General features: G+C 44.9%; 1 protein-coding gene across 3 annotated transcripts in view; it reads left to right on the forward strand.

Annotated features, from left to right (window-relative positions):
- LOC306872831 (MSL complex subunit 3-like) overlaps positions 1-3,245 on the forward strand; it is a 135,056-nt gene extending 131,811 nt beyond the window's left edge. For all 3 annotated transcript variants that reach the window (XM_079421698.1, XM_079421699.1, XM_079421700.1), the window contains one exon: positions 2,465-3,245. In XM_079421698.1, coding sequence (XP_079277824.1) covers positions 2,465-2,564 — 100 coding nt within the window. In that variant the 3' untranslated portion in view covers positions 2,565-3,245. The remainder of the gene's footprint in view (positions 1-2,464) is intronic.
- Positions 3,246-13,708: the final 10,463 nt, after the last annotated feature.

A 13,708-nucleotide genomic window follows, 5' to 3' on the forward strand; every position in this document is an offset into this window, starting at 1 on the left:
TAGACTAGCCAATGCATATGCACAGTACAAGCAGGTTATGATTCTGCATGCATAAGAAACAACATTCATGGGGCAATTAATTTCAGATTTTTGTTGCTGATTTGACATAATGTGAGTTCAGCGAGCAGTTTTTGAGATTTCAGGTTTCTCGTGTTCACTAAGATTGTCTTGCATGAGCTGACTGGAGGCGTTGCAAATATGGCCGCCAAGTGAAGAGACTCCTCGAAAGGGAGTTCAAATAAAAAAAAACTAAATTTAAATAAAAAAAGGGAGTTTGTTTTAAAATGATTTATTTTAATTTAATTGTTTTATGATTTAATTGTCAGCTTTTCATTAAACTCACAACCCCCCTGCAGTTCCTTTACGAACCCTAGTTTGGGAAACTGTAATATAATGTTTAATGCACTTCATGTTGTAAATTACAATGAATGGAACTGTCAGACTTTGTCTCTCTGTGTCCCGTGTTTCCCCTCCTCTCGTGCCCATATTTGGTGTTCCTGTTCCTGTCCTCATTCCCTTTAATTATCAGTTAATTAGTTCCAGGTGTGTTGTTAATCATCTATTTTAGTCTGTCCCTTATAAGCCCTGTGTTTCCCTGCCTCTGTGTGCTGTCTGAAAGTGTCATTCTGTGTTCATCTTGCCTGTAACGCCATGTCTCAAGAAGTTGGTCATTAAAAGACTACTGTTTATGAAGAACTCCTTGTCTCCTCGTTCCCTTCCTGCTACGAAGCGTGACAGCACCCAGAAACATGACCACGGCTGAAGACAGGCTTTGGTACCTGCGACAGGATGGCCGGGAGTTGGTGAGGTATGTAGAGGAGTTCCTAGACCTTACCAACCAGGTGAGTTGGATTGACGCCTCGCTCGATGTCTGTTTTCGGTTCGGGTTGGATGATGTCATCACTTCCCACGTCCAGTTTTTCCCTGATTGAGCTGGTCAATCATGTCCTCAATGTAAATGGCATTAATCTCGAAGTTGAAATTTGTCAGAACGATCGTCATCCAACCCCACCCGAAAACCACCAGGCCTCACCAGCTCACCTCTCGCCAGGACCCTCCACATACCCAACCAAATGTTCCGACCACCCAACTCTTCCCAGCACCGCCTCTGTCCTCAGCCCAGAGCGCCCCCGTGAATCCGCGCTTCCAGAGCCTGCTCCTCGCAGGAGCTCTCCTGCGTCTCCGCTGGTCCCGTCCAGCTCTCCTGTGTCTCCGCTGGTCCCGTCCAGCTCTCCTGCGCCCCACAGTGCCCGCGCTCCACAGAGCCCGCGCCCCAAGAGTGCCCCACAGAGCCCGCGCCCCAAGTGCGCCCCCAAGTGACCTCGCCATCAGAGCGCCCCCAAGTGACCTCGCCATCAGAGCACCCCCTAGTGCCCGCTCCTCCTCTGTGGCTCCCAGAAAGGAACTTCCCCAAGAAAATTAGCATGACAAGGACAAGTTTTCTTACTCTTTTTATTTTTTACATCATTATGGTACAAGATAATGCTATTTAAATCAATGTGATAAACGAGTTAAATCAAAAGTAATCTAAAAGTAATCTGATAATATTACCTAAAATGTGTAATGTAACAGATTACGTTACTGACTACAATACTTGTCATGTAATCTAGAATCAGTAACGGATTACAATTTGTAAGTAATCTACCTAGCTCTGTGTGTGTGTGTGTGTGTGTGTGTATATATATATATATATATATTATAGATAAATAGACACACACACAGCCAACTCAACTCTGTCCCACGACAGATTTCCGGCATCCCTCCTCCACTCCAACACCACACTGGAAAACTATTCTCATCCCAGGGATGGGGGATGAGGGCGGGGAATTCTCAGGGTTTGGGCTATATTCTGAGCTCGGAGCCCTCCTTCAAGACAGCATGCCAAATATGCTTACTATTTGCGAAATACTTTTGTAAGTGCGAACTCGTGAAACTCATTCAACCTCCAACAGGGAGAGAAAGATTGCAGAAAGACTAAAAACTGTTATTGGTTATAGTAGCAGTTATGGTAGCTATTAAAAAGAGTTGCTCACATTTTCTAAATACAGTTATATTTTGATAAACATTAACTATAGTGCTTCATAAAATACCACTACTGGCTAGATTCCCAAGAGATCAACTAAACCATCGGATAAAATTATTTGTAGATTTTCAAGAAGTGCATGATCATGTGAACTAAAAGTTTAATGACATTTGTAACCATATCAATTTACATTATCTAATTTTTCTAGGTATGTGAATATTAACTAATGATCTGTTAAGCAGTATTTGATGTTTAATGATTTATTAATGAAAGCTATTATAAAGTTGTACCTGATTTTTGCATCACACTTTCTATGAAAGTTTGTTTGTTTGTTTTTTAGCTTATTAACCCTTGGATGAGAAGTAATTATTGTACCTTAATTTTTACGTGGCCACCAGTTATTTTCTTCTCTGCTTCAAACTATTTTGTATTATCTTTCAGGTTTTTGGCAGAGTTTCATGAGGACTTCTTTCCAGAGTCTGCATATGTGTCTGCAACTGAAGCCCATTACAGCATGAAGCAACCACGCTCAGTCTTCTAAGAATCTTTTACAAAGAGAGTTTATATTGTGCTGTGCTCCTCTGATCTTCTGGTCCCTCCCCTGACACTGAATGTTCTTTCTACTTGCAAATTCTATAAATTTCCCTGAAGTGTTTCACCTGACCAGTTCTAACTGTTCATTTGCAATGTATGACAAAACTTATGACAATCTTTTTTGTTATTGTTTATAGTTTTAAAGCATTTTGAATTCAGATGTGCAAAATGATCATTTTCTTATTGTTTCTGTCATATGAAGACACCGTTACCTCAAACTTCCTTATTTTGCTTGTCCTTTCCCTCTCATTCCTCTGCATGAACTTAAACAAGCATTTGCGCAAAAGCAAGAGGTTTATTGCACATTTGCCACACAGATTTGTTGTAGTAGCATTGTATTAATAATGCATTTTTTAATTATGAGCTCCACTGATAATTACTTTGTCATTCTTTCACTCACAAAATATAATTCTTTTTTGTGCATTACTGTATATAAAGTTCTCAGTGGTAAAAGGTTTCAACTTTCTTCTTTCTGTGAAAATAGGTCAAGGCTGGTTTTTAACAATATTAGGCCCCCCCCCCCCCCCCCCTCATTATTTATAAAGATTAAGTTCATTATTGCCGTGTGTTCCTGTTTCTGTGTATTCTATGTTGTCTTGTAGATTATCTATTAAAGCCATAATCACTTATGGTGGTGCTTAATTTCTCAATACATTATTCAAACTTTTGTTTCCAGTGCTTAAATGACTTTGAAACTTGTGATTGGTATAAGGAAAATACAATTTTTTTTGCAGCCTTTCACTGGCATTAATTTCAAATGTTAAAAGAACCTTTAAAAAATGTTTCCAAGTGTGTAAACATTGTGTGCAAAACGTACTCGGTTACTATCGTAACCTCGGTTCCCTGAGATACGGAACGAGTACTGCGTCTTGCTAAAGACGCTATGGGAAAAAGCCTTTTTTCTCCTTTACTGAAGCCTTATTCAATCACGCAGTGAAACTGCACGATCATTGGTTCGTGCAGTGTGATAAAACAAACCAATGTGTCGGCAGCGGAGCTGCACGAGCCTATGGCGACGGAGCCCACCAGATCCCGCCAGAATGGGCGGGGTTATCTGGCTATATAATCAGCCGTCTCGCCATAGGATCCTCAGGTTTACTTCGACTGAAGCGACGACTGAGTCGTGCTGCTACCTGGCACGGCAAAGTACGCAGTACTCGTTCCGTATCTCAGGGAACCGAGGTTACGATAGTAACCGAGTACGTTCCCTATCGATACTCCACTCGTACTGCGTCTTGCTAAAGACGCTATGGGAACACAATTCAATCACGCCGTGCTATGGTAGAGGAACGACTGTTACCTCCATACGCATTATATTATATTATACCTCCATAAGCATTCCATGCTCAGAGGGAAGTATAATAGTATACTCGGGCTAAAGCGAGCTGAGCTCATAGAGGTCACGCTCGGCCCGGGTCATTCCATGTATTCCTCGCATACTCAGCACTTTCAGGGCTGAGATATGTAAGGAACCCATCAGAGAGCTTGAGTGCCCATGCAGTCAAGAGATCTCCGTTAGGGTTGTTCCCACAACATAAGTCATACTCATCTAAGCAGATAGGACCCTGGCCTGTAAGGTCGGTACATCCAACTTATAAAACTTTGCAAATGTGGACGGCGAGGCCCAGCCGGCCGCCACACAAATGTCTGTAATGGACACACCGCTAGACCAGGCCCACGACGAGGCAATGCCTCTAGTCGAATGGGCTCGTACTCCAATGGGGCATTGAAGGCCCAAGGAAGAGTAAGCCAGCGTAATGGCATCCACTATCCACTTAGAGAGTCTCTGCTTCGTGACCGGAAGCCCTTTGGCGCGGTTACCGAAGCTAACAAAGAGCTGTTCCGTGCGCCTGAAGGAGGCGGAACGCTCAAAGTAGATCCGTAGGGCTCTAACAGGGCATAACAGAATGAACTCCCGGTCCTCCTCGGAGGGAGGAAGCGCGGAGAGTGTGATGACCTGAGCTCTGAACGGAGTGGAAAGTACCTTAGGTACGTATCCATGCCTTGGTTTTAGGACGACCTTGGAGTCGTTTGGCCCAAATTCCAGGCAGGCAGGGCTCACAGAGAGCGCCTGCAGGTCTCCTACTCGCTTGACTGACGCTAGTGCTAGTAGCAAAGCAGTCTTCAGCGACAGCGACCGAAGGTTCGTAGACTGGAGCGGCTCAAAAGGAGGGCCCCTCAGGGCCCTCAGCACAGTGGGTAAGTCCCACGTAGGGACAGTAAGGGGCCGAGGCGGATTCAGCCTCTTGGCACCCCTTAGAAAGCGGACGATAACATTGTCCCTGCCCACTGATTGGCCCGCGATAGGGGCGTGGAAAGCCGCTATAGCCGATACGAACACCCTTAGTGTGGAGGGAGAGCGTCCTTTATCCAGCAGTTCCTACAGGAAGGACAGAATCACCGCCAACTCAGATGTAGGGGGGTCCTCACCGCGGTTTAGACACCATTCGGAGAAAACCGCCCATTTAAGGGCATAGAGGCGTCTCGTAGACGGGGCTCTAGCCTCAGAAATGGTATTTAGCACTCGCTCTGGGAGGCTGGTAGGCTCCCTTTGAGCGGCAAGAGGTGAAGCGCCCACAGTTCGGGACGAGGGTGCCACAATAAACCGTTCGCCTGAGAGAGGAGGTCTCGTCTCAGGGGCACGGGCCAGGGGGCTGCGGTTAGCAGCTGGGTCAGCTCTGACATCCAAGGCTGGTTCTCCCACAGGGGGGCCACCAACAAGACCTTGTGTCGTTGTTCCCTGATTCGCCTGATGACCTGAGGAATCAGAGCGATCGGAGGGAATGCATAGAGGAGGAGGTTGGGCCAGTCGTGGGCCAACGCGTCCTTGACCTTCGAATAATAGGCTGGGCAGTGAGACTTGTCTTTGGAGGCGAAAAGGTCTACCTCGGCCTTGCCAAAGATTCTCCAGATCATTCGAACCGTCTGTGGGTGGAGCATCCACTCTTCTGAGGGGACGTTGCTCCTTGGTTCAATCTGGCCGGCAAATGTGCTGCTCTCAGCGAGCGCAAGTTGAGCTGAGCCCACTCCAGAAGTCGCTCTACCATAAGGAAGAGGCGCTTCGAGGAGAGACCTCCCTGGTGATTTACGTAGGACACCACTGACATGTTGTCTGAGCGGATCAGCACATGTCGTCCCCTTAGCTCTGGCAGGAAAAACTGGCAGGCTCGACACACTGCTAGCATCTCTAAGCAGTTGATGTGGAGGTTCTGCTCCGCCTTCGACCAAAGGCCAAAGGTCGGTTTGCCTTCGCACAGCGCCCCCCAACCCATGTTGGAGGCGTCTGTCGTGACAACTTTCCTGCTGCAGACCATCCCTATGGTCACACCCTTTCTGAACCATTGTGGGTTCTTCCAGGGGGCTAGGGCTGTTACACAGGCCTGGCTCACCCTGATATGTAGGCGACCGTGTCGCCATGCGTGGGGCGGAACCCGTGGTTTCAACCAGCGCTGAAGTGGCCGCATGTGAAGCAGGCCCAACTGTAGCACCGGCGATGCTGCGGCCATGAGGCCCAGCATCCTCTGAAACGCTTTGACGGGGCGAGCGGTGCCGCTCTGGAAGGAGGCTGCAAGCTTTTGAATGGCCAGAGCGCGTTCCGGCGTTAGCACAGCTCTCATCTGAGCTGAGTCCAAAACTGTTCCCAGAAACGACACCCGTCGGCTGGGAAACAGTGCGCTCTTGGCAAAATTGACCCTGAGCCCCAGGCATTCTAAGTGGCTGAGGAGGAGGGCTCTGTGTGAGAGTAGTTGTACCTCTGACTGGGCCAGAATGAGCCAGTCGTCGAGGTAATTGAGAATGCGGATTCCCATCTGCCTGAGAGGGGAAAGAGCCGCGTCCATGCACTTCGTAAAAGTGCGTGGAGCCAGGGACAGTCCAAAGGGAAGGACCGTGTACTGATAAGCCACTCCCTCGAAGGCGAATCTCAAGAATCGTCTGTGATGGGGGCTATCTGGACGTGAAAGTATGCGTCTTTCAGGTCCAGTGAACAGAACCAGTCCTCTGAGCGAATTTGCGAGAGGATCTGCTTCAGTGTGATCATCCTGAACGACCTCCTCATGAGGGCGCGATTCAGGCGTCTGAGATCGAGGATGGGCCGGAGGCCGCCGTCCTTCTTGGGAACGAGGAAGTAACGGCTGTAAAAGCCTGATTCGCTCTGAGCTGGAGGAACCATTTCTATGGCTCCCTTTTCCAGCAGCGTCATCACTTCTGAACGTAGAACGTGAGCGTTCTTGCCGTCTACAGAAGTGGAGACCACGCCGCTGAAGCGCGGGGGTCTGCGAGCGAATTGGAGTGAGTAACCTCGTTCTATTATCCGTACAACCCATTCTGACACTCCGGGGATGGCCCTCCAGGCCTCGGCCCGCGTGGCAAGGGGCTGGATAAACTCGAGCGATCGACTGCACGGAGGCAGGACGCTCGTGATGGAAGGAAGAGGAAATTTGCTCTCTCTTTGAGAATGTTTGTGTTTTATTTTGCCCGTTATAACAACGGACGGTTGCAAGGACGCTTGTACGGGCCCTGTGTTTGCAACAGACACAATGTGCTCTGCACCCGGCGATGAGCGGAGTGACAAGAGGTTTTTTAAGAGAGGCTGCTTGGCGGGCGGTCCGGCCGCGGCGGGACTTGGCCCTCTCCTCTTCCTGGCCTGCAGATCAGGAAGACGCTGGAGGCGCAGGGTCCAACACTATCCTGGGTCGGGGCCCCTGGCGCTGCGGATGGGGGGTAGCGTCTGGCCGATCGAGAACGCCCTCGCGTCTGCGGAGCCTTGGCAGGCTGAGAGGCGGAGGCAGGAGGCGGGGGCTTCGCAGGCTGCTTAGTCGGCACAGGCTTGGGGCGACTAGCGGCAGCAGAAGAGCTTGATCGCTTGGGCAGGAAGTGTCGCATGGCTTGCGACGCCTTCTGTGCTTCCGTGAAACGCTCGCAGTGCGAGCATTCAGTGTCAGCGAGCGCTGCATCTGCATGGGATTTCCCCAAGCAGGAAACGCACTCGCTGTGGCCGTCATCGGAGTGCAGGGGAGCCCTGCACGAGCCGCAATGTCGGCCAGGCATTTGAAACAACGCCTAAATTTGCTCTTTTAGAGTGCGTGAATTCGCCGGATGGCGGCAGCGAACAGACCGGGGCTTCTGCGGGGCTGGAGCGCGAAGAGCGTCGTCTCAGCAGGCAGGAGGTCTCTGGCTCAGCTGCGAGGCGTGTCAACGGCGATGGCGGCTTCTTGGGGTCAGCGAAGGCGAGATGTCGTCGCTGAAGGAGAAGAAATCTGAGGATCCTATGGCGAGACGGCTGATTATATAGCCAGATAACCCCGCCCATTCTGGCGGGCTCCGTCGCCATAGGCTCGTGCAGCTCCGCTGCCGACACATTGGTTCGTTTTATCACACTGCACGAACCAATGATCGTGCAGTTTCACTGCGTGATTGAATAAGGCTTCAGTAAAGGAGAAAAAAGGCTTTTTCCCATAGCGTCTTTAGCAAGACGCAGTACGAGTGGAGTATCGATAGGGAACTATATTAAGACATTGTTTTTATGACTGAATTTGCATTTCAAAAATCTAAATTATCATGCTCATAGCTTTTTCAACATCTGTGATGATAGGCAAGGTTGTGCCCCATTTTTTATTTAAAGTAGCGTATGACTTTGTTATAGGGGTCGACCGATTATCGACCTGGCCGATTATTGGCACCGATATTAAGCATTTTTATGATAATCGGCATCGGTCATTTTCAAAACCGATGTGCCGATAAAATTATTTAATTTTGAAACGGCTATTTGGCTCTGATGCAGCCTGTCGGAACTCACCACTCTGTGGCCTAGAGCAGTCTCCGCCCACCGCGCATCTGATTTGTTGAGAGTCAGGAGTCTGACCAATCAACGTGGAAGACTAAAGGCACTCTCACACCGAAAGCGCTTGCTAACTGGTGCTGCTTCACGCCGGTTTCACGCATCATCTCTCAAAGGCAGCAGTAGACCTTGCACAAGTTGCAATAAATTACAATCCACTACACTGAAGTTGTAAAAACCTCAATTTTATCTATTAATGGTTTCCGAGATGGGGGAAACGCGGAATCCAGTCATATGGAATTTACTGTATAACGTGGAGTCACGGAATTAGTCAAAGTTTGGATGAATTAATCAAAAGTAGGTCAGTACACTTAATTCGACTCATGATATGGACTACCTGTAAACATTAAGCTGCAAAAAGACTATTTAAATATGAATTCTGCATGTTCGGCGTGTCTCTGTATATGTGAATGGCACAGACGCGCGGTTTTGACACACACACACACACACTGAAGTGCGCGACGCTCGCGGTGTTTTCCGCATCTGCCATGTCACTAAATGAGGACATAAATACATGAACATCATCCCCAGAACTGCTCTGAGAGTTACTTCATGAGCATTTGACTGTTTCGTTTGAGTAAAACGATCGTCATATCATAAATAGGCTACAGAAACTTAAGAGGTCCTCATGGCAACCCGTCAAAATAAAAGTTCGGTTTATTTACTAATGCTACTACAATTATTACAACTTTTGTTTAAAAGAACAATCACACAATACGCTATTTCTTCCATGTTTTAATTTTAATAGTAAACACATTTGTTTGCCAAAAAATAGTTCAACTCTCATTTGATTAAAATATAAATTAAATTAATGTTTTATGCCTTCATTTGCACTGCTCTGTAAATGAAAACTAATGGAAATTACTGTCACATAGGCCAAGACTAAGATACTGTCACATAGGCCAAGATTAGGATGACGGAAATTGGGACATTTCAATAGGCTATTGAACCAAGTGAGCCTATAACAGGCTATTAGTGTTATAGTTTCATTAAAATAGTTGCGGTCTTCTTCGCAACTTCTACAATGGAGCTATGAAGACAATTAAATTATTTACACGTATTATATACATTGCGCTTTTTAAATTAATCAATTGATGTGCATTAGATGATGAATTGAATAGTCACCTCTTGTAGGTTATGATTTAGTCAACCGAAAATAATTAATGAAGAATTATGAGAGGTACACATACATTTCTAACATGTAAATTATTGAAGCCAAATACTTACATTTCCCCAAGCTGTTTAGCTGTAGTATTTAGTATTCATAGGCTTAATCATGAAGCATACAGTGACCCCACTTTTAACTCTCTCTTTATGACCCTTATTGTAGATGGATGCATGGGGGAAGACAAGAGTAAGAAGTGCAACCAACACTAGGGAAGGCCGTTTTTGTCAGAGCCCTTGTTATTCTTAATTTTGACATTCATTTTCATTTTTACACCAGACATATATATCGGTTCAATATATCGGTTATCGGTCTACTTGGTCTTGGTAAATATGATCAACGAAGGCTGTGAAAATAAATGTGCATTGTTAATACTTTTGATCTTTTTTTTTTTCTAAATCACAAAAATCTAAGCTTTCATTGGAGAACTAGAATTTAAAATGGGGGTGAAATATCATTATTTTTTCTCTCTCTCTCAAATGCATGGTACCCCTAGACATTCTTATGAGTAAAATATATCTGAAATATATTCCCATTCATATTCACAATTTTGTGTACACCAGCATGATTATGAACATGAAATTATCCAACCATGGCTTCCTGTTTCACAGAAATATAAGGAGGGAAAACAAAGACCAAATTCCAAATTAATCACCCATCACAATCAGAAAAACCAAAGAATATATTTCTGATGTGCTGCAAAAGATAATTGAGCTTCACAAATTAGAAAGGGGCTTTAAGAAAAAAGCTAGATCAGTGAAAATTCCTATTTCCACCATCAGTGCCATAAAGACGTTCCAATCAACAGAAAATGTTATGAATCTGCCTGGAAGACGACATGACTATATCGTCCTAATGCACTGGGAGAAGGACAGCTTGAGTGGCCAAAGACTCTTCAAGAATCACAGCTGGAGAATTGCAGAAAAAGGTTGAGTTTCGGGGTCAGAAAACTTAAAAAAAAAAAAGACTTCTTTTAGACTTGTGGTGAAAAAAAGTCTGAAATACACATTTAAGTCATTATTTTACTGCACTTTGTCTGTTTGCGTCTGTAGATTTCTCATAAATTCAACAAAAGTTGGCGTTCTAAATCAACATGCTGCTCCGTGATCTCTGCCTGTACCCAGTCATCACGTATACTGCTGGAAAGCTCTCTCTCTTCTGTACAATGCTGTCGGATCCAAATATGGTCATTTCCTTTTTATCAGCAACCAATCGTGAAAGTAAAAGAGGGGATTTAACTCTAAATGCGCAATCTCATTGGCTGAAGACAATTTCTGACAACGTGATTCGTTCAGAATCGTCACATGGTATGCTTTGACGCTTCCTTGTTTGGTTAAGCTTTCCGCGGGATCTTTTGAGTGAATTAATGAGAATGACTTCGCGTCAATCATCGAAAAGAGTACAGCAGTTGTCACTTGCAAGGGGGAAAAGGAAAATTAGTGATGGATTACCCAGTGAAATGCCCTCGGGAAGCGCATCTGAACATAAGCTGTCGATGGGAGGTTTAGAATTTCTAATGTCAGAAATAGCCCAATATGTGTGGCTGTTACCACCTTGTAACATATTATAACATTACTGTAACAATATTTGTTTTGTATGGATGAAATATTTATTTATTTATAAGATTTATAAGAATAGAATAAAGTGCCATCTCATTCATTATGTTGTGTTGCGGTGGTCAGTTTTACTTTTACAGTACAGATTTATGTGTGCTGTATCTATAAAAATAAAACAAATTAACAGTTATTGATACAATACACATTTCATTTTAGCGGCAGAAATTGAGAGAGGTCTTGAGTCACTTCACAGGACCAGGGAGCAGGTCAGGCAGGCCTATGCAGATATTGATGCAGATGTGGCAGGGTTGCTGAGAGAGGATGCAGATGCGGTGATAAATATCAGTGTGTCTTTTGATGGCACTTGGCAGAAAAGAGGGTTCACATCACACTATGGGATCGGGGTGTGCATCGATATTTTTACGGGACTGGTGATCGACTTTGAGGTTCTATCCCCCTATTGCCATGCTTGTGCCCTTTAAGAAGCTGCCAGACATGAGGGAAAGATTACAGATGAGGAAATTGACAGCTGGAGAGAAACGCATGACTGTGCACAAAATTTTAGGGGCTCAAGCAAGGCTATGGAGCAGGAGGCAGCGAAGAGGATGTGGGCCAGGTCTGTGAGTCGCCACCAGCTGAGATACATTCAGATGCTGTCAGATGGGGACAGTGCTGCATTCAGGGAGGTGGTATCCCTCAACCCATACCCTGGGCATGAGGTAGTAAAATTAGAATGCATCAACCATGCCCATAAGCGTATGGGCACAGCACTACGAAAATTAAGTGCTGAACGCAAATTGGGGGGGAAGGGTCTGGGAAAATTAACGGCCAAAAAATGTAAAACATTACAAAATTATTACAGGGGGGCAATTTTAAATAACCAGGGTTCCATAGAGAAAATGAAAAATGAGATCAGGGCTGGTCTCCTCCATAGCATGTCCTGTGACGAAGTCCCCTTGCACACCAGGTGCAACCTGTCCTGGTGTTGATATAGGAGAGCGGCGGAAAATGGAGAAACTCCAGAGAGCCACAGGCTCCATGCAGGAAACTTTTTGTCTCGGGAGGTGGGCCAGAAGCTGATACCTGTATACCACCGCATGTCAAGTGACAGCCTGCTGCAGCGCATGCAGCATGGTGTCACTCAAAATGCGAATGAGTGCCTCAACTCCGTCATTTGGGCCCGCTGTCCAAAAACAGTGTTTGTAGGTAAGAGTAGAGTTGAGGCAGCTGCAAGTATGGCCATTTCAGCTTTTAATGAGGGGGCCTCTGCCATGCTTGCCATTATGGATAAGCTTTGGCTGGAAAGCACTGTCGTTACCGTCACCACCATCAGGGAAACCGACATGCTGAGGATCACAAAAGCCGAATCCATCCGGTCTGAGAGTGTAAAACGTTGCAGAAAGACTCTGAGCACAGCTAAAAATCTGAAAAGGAATCAGCAAGAGAGGGGTGAGGGGCCTACATATGGTGCAGGCATGGTCTACATTGTTATAAACAATTACTTGGCCAGTTGTTTTGCTTGTTAGCAATGTTTTCATATACAAATGTGTGGATTTTTACAATATAAATCTTTAAAGCCCGTTTTCTCAAAATGACTTTTCTCTCATACTCCAAGTCCGAAATCTCCACTTCAGTAGCACCTATATACACCAAACCTTCCAGTCTTGTACCTAGTTATATTATGAAGACAATTACAGAGGGATTTGTAAATATATTATTCCTAGCCTGATTTATATAACATTTTATTCCAAAAAACATGGCGAAAATAAATTTTTTAAGGCTATTGACAGTATATTCTGATTTACAGGATAACAAAAGTAGATATCCATAAATCCCTTTGTAATTTTTTTCCCATCTAATATGTGAACACAATGAAAAAATAATTTTGAACCTGGCTTTATCCAATTCTGAGATTTCGTTTTTTTAAATATATGCAAATTAGCGCATATTTAATTAGATAATGCCAAATTTGCATATTTAAACATAAAATTACAGACACTTTGTAATACATTTTTTTCTCATCTTAATGTAGGTAATCAACTGGGAAAGTTTCATGGTGATATCTGCTAGTTAAAAATTTTACCCTATTCACCTGTAGTGTCTCGCCTTAAATTTCTTACGGCACGATGAGGTTTTCATGCTCTATATAAAACAATAAAAGTAATATGAGAGTACATTGTAACATGATGAATGCTACGAGTCTATGTTTAGAACATGTTTATGATTAATAGCCTACTCTGTTCAAAAATAGATTTTAATAGCATGCTAAATGATGTTTTATTAACAAGGTTCAGGTGCAGCTCATCAGCTAATCACCTTAACAAGCACATCAGGTGTATATATACACAGCCAACTCACCTCTGTTCTATTACAGTTTTCCAGCACTCGGTTTTGCTCCTTTGCTATCATATGATATCACAGACACATCTTTTTCTGGAAAATGAAAAAACCTGGACCGGAGATTTTTCGTATCCTCCATCGCAATCTGCAAGCTCTAGGCTCACTCCTTTTCCGTCAGTCACCACCGTCGA

The sequence above is a fragment of the Barbus barbus genome (assembly GCF_936440315.1).
Source record: "Barbus barbus genome assembly, chromosome: 7".
Taxonomy (NCBI): Eukaryota; Metazoa; Chordata; class Actinopteri; order Cypriniformes; family Cyprinidae; genus Barbus; species Barbus barbus.